The sequence below is a fragment of the Egretta garzetta genome, unplaced genomic scaffold, assembly GCF_000687185.1.
Source record: "Egretta garzetta isolate BGI_Z169 unplaced genomic scaffold, ASM68718v1 scaffold3, whole genome shotgun sequence".
Taxonomy (NCBI): Eukaryota; Metazoa; Chordata; class Aves; order Pelecaniformes; family Ardeidae; genus Egretta; species Egretta garzetta.
The window spans coordinates 711,630-717,256 of NW_009259099.1; the positions used below are offsets into that span (position 1 = coordinate 711,630).

At 43.7% G+C, this 5,627-nt stretch overlaps 1 protein-coding gene across 1 annotated transcript in view; it reads left to right on the forward strand.

Annotated features, from left to right (window-relative positions):
• The window catches only part of CNIH1 (cornichon family AMPA receptor auxiliary protein 1), a 6,076-nt gene extending 1,387 nt beyond the window's left edge, over positions 1-4,689 (forward strand). Inside the window, exons 3-5 of the mRNA XM_035890725.1 lie at positions 2,033-2,145; positions 3,104-3,247; positions 3,787-4,689. Of these exons, the coding sequence (XP_035746618.1) occupies positions 2,033-2,145; positions 3,104-3,247; positions 3,787-3,814 (285 nt within the window). The 3' untranslated portion in view covers positions 3,815-4,689. The remainder of the gene's footprint in view (positions 1-2,032; positions 2,146-3,103; positions 3,248-3,786) is intronic.
• The last annotated feature ends 938 nt before the right edge of the window (positions 4,690-5,627 follow it).

A 5,627-nucleotide genomic window follows, 5' to 3' on the forward strand; every position in this document is an offset into this window, starting at 1 on the left:
CATTATGATCTTATCGCGACCTTTGAAATATTACAGTGCGCATGTTTAACGCAAATATTAACCTTCTGTTAACCCACGTGCATGTAGCCTTTATTGATATGATAGCTTTGTGAACTGAAAGCGTTAAATAACTTAATATTTGCTGCTCTTGTGAAAGTAGATTGGCCGCTAAAACTGAAGTTAAGATCCAGACTCTTGCAGGGATCTGGTAAATGATGTTGGACAAACACACCGAAGTGGTGTTTTCCTGTACAAAGAATCAAAAATCCTGGTAGGAGTTGAGACACCTCAGTAAAAGATTAGCCCAAAATAGTAACTGCTTAGTACGCTGTTGATGCCTTCTCTTCCCCGCTCCTGCTATAGTAGCGTCTCTTCTCAGCAATGACATTTCTTCCTCCCTCGCTTCTGTGATAAATATCATGGTAGAATATGATGTAGTTAATTTTCTTTTAGGACAGCCAGAGAGGATAAAATGTGGTGGATTTGAGAGAGACGGGTATTCTGGTGGGGGAGTACGGTATAATAAACAAGACAAAGGAAAACCTGTTTTGAGAGGTGTAGTTAAATACACGACAGATTTTCAGACCTGGCAAATCTGTCCCAGCAGGCTGCCAAATACATTGTGTTTTGGGAAGGGTGATTGTTGTTGTTCTACTACAAATAATCGCCAAGCTGTAAGAGGTAAGTATACAGAGAAGGATCCGGACAAAAATATTTACTTGAAACATTTTGGGTATGACAGCTTTTTTTTGTTGATGTTGATGCAAGTTTGCTTTGTTTGATATTCTCCATTTAGAGGAGCAGAATGTTGTAGCGAAGTAGTTGGTGAGAATGTCTGCTTGTTGATAGTTTTTAGGTTTCGAGGAAGATATTCTTGGGGTTTAAAAGCAGTGTCTGCTTAGAGAGGATGTGAAAAAAATTATAAACCACTGAAACTTCAGTGCAGTTGTCCTATGCAGCATTAGTCACATCACACAAAAAAAAGAGGGGCAGGGTGCAGTGTGTGTATGCGTGTGCACGCGCGTGTGCACATACACACTGACAGTTTAAATCTTTGGGTGGAAAGGGAGTGTTTTTCATGAGGAGATCTTTTAGTGGTCCTGAGCTGAGAAGTGAAAAGCTTATAAGTTTGCTTCTTTCGGAGTTGTGTGATAAAGGAGTAAATGGTATCGCCTTGGGGTGACTTGTTTTAGAAAATCTTACTCTTGCGGTGGGTGTGAGATTTTGCTGGCTCTCTGCATGCGTTTAACCGATGTCTCTCTCCCTATTATTCCTACTAATAACGCTAATACTACCCAGCATTTCACGCTTTCTGTGATTTCGTAGTAAACTGTCAGTTAGCTCTGTGGGCTTCCGCTGGAAAGCATGGGCTGTACAGCATGCGTGGTAGGTACTTGGAGGGGAACCGAAGCTGGCTGATGCGCCCGGAACCGTACGTGCGTAGCTGCTGTCGTGCCCCCCTGCGCCGCGGGCAGCGCAGCGCCCGTGTCCCTGCAGACCGATGCGCCTAGCGGCGTCGCTGCTGCCTTGGTTTGGTAAAGCTTGGCCTAGGATATTACATTTTGGCCATAGTTTGAATTTGAAAAATTACCTGTGTGTGCGTACCAAAACAAAGCTGTAAAATAGGAAAAGGCGAAACCCCTTTTGCCTATAAACCGTTCTACGGAGCATGTTTCCTACTGATATTTCTCTGTTGCATGCGCAGAAATATCTCAACAGTTTCTTCCGTAGTGAAGGTCACGTGTAAAGCGTGGAATCTGTTAACGGTGCACTGAAATTGCTTTGTCGTGTCTATTAAATTATTGATCTGAGCATTCAAGTTTAGAAATTTTTCTTGATTCATGAATATCACGTGAAAACAGCAAGGCACGTGCTGCTGGTTGCTGTTTTCGCTTTCTGCAGTCTTGTCCTTGTTAGTGTTGGGTTTTAATAATATTTTTTTTTAAACAGTAGCTTACCTCCAAAATAGATTAAACGCCACGCGCTTTGCTTTGAGTAATTGAAACGTCTAACTCGTGTTTTTCTTTTCCAGCTTGTACTTCCAGAGTACCTCATCCATGCATTCTTCTGTGTTATGTTTCTCTGTGCAGCAGAGTGGCTTACACTGGGTCTCAATATGCCTTTGCTGGCTTATCATATTTGGAGGTAATATCTGGAGTCTGGGGTCTCCGTGCTCATGTTAATTGTTACTCGCTCTCCCGTTGCAGCGCTTCCCGTTAAGTGTTCCGTGTCTTTGGCAAATGAAGAAGCTTTCTGAACACGACGTTGAGAAAGTTGATGTCATGGCTATAAAATAAGAGCCATCGCTTTGCTTTTGCTGTTGTTTTTATTTGTTTTTCTCTTGTGCTATGCAAGAAGCGAGTTGTCTTGTGTGTGTGTGTGCGTTAAAGGCAGCTGGCCTGTCCAAGGTGTCCCAATACTGCAGATTCACGGCGCGGGTTGCCAGAAGCGGTGATCCTGCTTTCCTCCTACCGCTAAGGCACGGGCCCCCCCTCTCCTCGTGCTGGTGTTAGTCCTGTGCGGGGAGCTGGCCCGGTTGGAACGTAACCTGGCGAAACAGCTTTCACCGGGTGGCTGTATACATAGTGGCTGTATCTGTGCTAGTCCTGGCGTGAGGAGGAATTCGGGGGGGAAGTGGGTCTGTTCCTTTTGCCGGTAGCCTGCACTGCACTGCAACGTCAGGATCGTTTGCTGTTGACCCCTACGAGCGTTCCTTCAGCAGCGCAGCCAGCATGCGCTGTGTTTGTGAGCGGAGGCTGTAGCTCATGCACGTTGATACGTTGGTCTCTTCTCCCGCTTTTCCGACGCTTTCATAAGGAATTCCATTTTTCACTTACAAATTTGTCCTGTTGCCTTTCGGAGTACGGGAGTTCAGCACGGCTTAAGGCTGAGGCAAGCTGCTGCGGTGCCGGCTGTGGAAGCTCTTCCCTAGGCACGTTTAGTTTGGAGCCTCTTGTGGTTCACCATCTCCTGCGTGGAGCTGGTGGGCTTGGCTGTGAGGGATGATTCCTTGTCTCGGTTCTGGTATTACTTGGTGGGTGGGGGGCAGGAACCGATGTTTCCCGTCGCTGTCACCACAAAACTAACTGTGCCTCGCTTCCAGGTACATGAGTAGACCTGTGATGAGCGGCCCTGGTCTGTATGATCCTACAACCATCATGAATGCAGATATTTTAGCCTATTGCCAGAAGGAAGGATGGTGCAAATTAGCATTCTACCTTCTATCGTTTTTTTACTACCTATATGGGTAAGTTTGTTTGTTTGTTTTTCCCCCCTCCGTCTCCCTTCAGTCTGAAATTTTTTTTTTTGATCGGGCTCAGTGCGCAAGAGGAATTTTTCTTGGGAATATATCTAGTGCCCGCTTCCCTGAAAAAGAATCCATGATTGCCATTTATTCTGCTTTAAAACGCAATTCTGAATTTGGTCGGAATTACCCATTTGAATCCATGTGCCAGACATGCCGGGACCCGGCGTGCAGTCCTCCTTCCTCAGCACGCTGCGCCGCTTGCAGCACGGCTGGAATAGTTCAGGCTTTTGACACGTAGGTGCCACCTGTGTACGGGGCTCCCTGTTACGATGTCACTTGATGTGGTGACAACTGGCTGTCGCATCAGTTCGTGCCGTGCTTTATAATCCCCTTCTGATGTCTTTGTGACTTTGGGTAAAATCTTCGGTCACAATCCACGTACCTCACACAGATTTGTTCCGTAGAATAGAAGACTGTATAATTAAATGTATAACGCTAATCAAAATGGCGCATCTTAATGTTTTGATTTTATTTTCCAGCATGATTTATGTTCTGGTGAGCTCTTAAGAAGACACTCAGCAAGCTTTGTTCCCGTTAAGTGCATGCAAAAGCCACAAAACATGGATTCTTTACAACAAGAACCTCGCACCAAGATTAAATACGGAATCTGATGATCGCATTTGCGTTAGAAAACCATGACTCCCCTATTTTTAAAATATTTCCACATTTTATACTTGTGGAAAGACTGTTTTCTTATATTTTACTGGGACACTGAAATTAAAGAATTACAGGTAAATTAATATAAAGATTACTGGGTTTTGAGAAGCTTTGACTTTGCACTCCATAAGGAACAGCCGTAATCTTCACGTAGGCGTTCGTTACTGACTAGCCTTAGTACACTAGGGGCTTGCTTTAGGCTGGGCTTAGTAGTGGCTCATTTGGACTTGTGTATCCCACTCTAACTGTTCAGCAGCCGTAGCCGCCGAGTGCTTGGGAAGGACTGGAGGTGCTGTGTGTTTTACCTGTAGGCCATGCTGGTCTTAAGAGATGAATTCGTGGACGCAATTGCAAAAATAGTTGCATTTCGGTTTGGTTTATTTTATTTTTATTTTTGTTTCTGTCAGTTAATCTTCCCCTGTATAGGCGTGGTTTAGAGACTTCTGTATTTTCACTGAAAGTTAGCCTTGCTTTAATCTCAAGCCTCTGTCATTGTGATCGGAGAAGTTGAATTGTCCACAAAGGAGTGAATTTGAACGATGATGTTTTTTTTTTTAATGTCTGTGCTGTCTTATTAACAAATGGACAAACCTACGACATTTATCAAGTCCAATGATGAAAATACTCTTGAGTCTAAGAGTAATACTACAGACCTTTTCAAAGCAGAAAGTGAGATTGTGAAACTGCCCTGCTGTTCCTTAGTGCAATAAATAATAATAAAAAAAAAATCTCAAATTCAGAAACACTTATTTTTACCTGGTGCCTTGTTTTGTTTTTAAATTGAACCTGCTGTATTCATCTGTTCGTCTTGTGACAGATGATTGCATTACCTTTTAAAAATAGAACACTGAATGAAGTTACGTCTGGAAAAGGGAAGCTCTGATTTCCTGCTTTTTTTTTTTCATGGGTCTGCAGATAAGTAGTAGATGGGGCGGGGTAAGGAAGATGTTTCATCTAAACTGATAATATTACATTGTAAATTGTTACTGCAACAGCTGCTTAATTTAGGAGGAATAATTAGGAGTCTTTTTCATTTACCTGTGCTGGAGAATAATGAATAGCTTCCCCGTTCTAGTAAAACGTTTTTGTATAAACCGTGTACTTGGTCACTTTGGGTCTCCTGGGCGTTGGATGCGATGGAAGTTGTATGGATGGCTGTGCTGTGCTGGACCCAAAATCCAGATGCTCCAGTGTTGGACAGGGGGCTGTGGCAACGACTGAGGAAAAAGATTATGAAACAGGGCAGGCGTTGGATCTCTAGCATGTTACTTGGAAATCCTACCTGTTACAGACACCCTGAGCTTGAGGTTTGGCTGCTCCAACAGCCCCGGAGTAGCTTTTCTTCTGTTAATTCTGTTGCTTTTTGGGCACGTTTATAGCCTGGTATGGAAGATACCCTGAGGCAGTGAGCTCTGCAGTGGAATTACTCAGTGTGGAAAAAATACTTGCTTAAAAGTTCTGTCGGGCTTGCATTTGGTGCCCCTAAGCTCTTACTTTTTTAAGACATATTGAAGATTTTTCCCATTTCTACCTTATTTATGCTGGGCATGATTAAATAGACCTTCAGCATGTCATCTGTCACAGCAGAGGTGTCCATTTGATCTCTTCTTGGTTGGAAGTCCTTCCGTAGCTTTGCAATTCCCCTTTCTTCTCCACAAGTTTC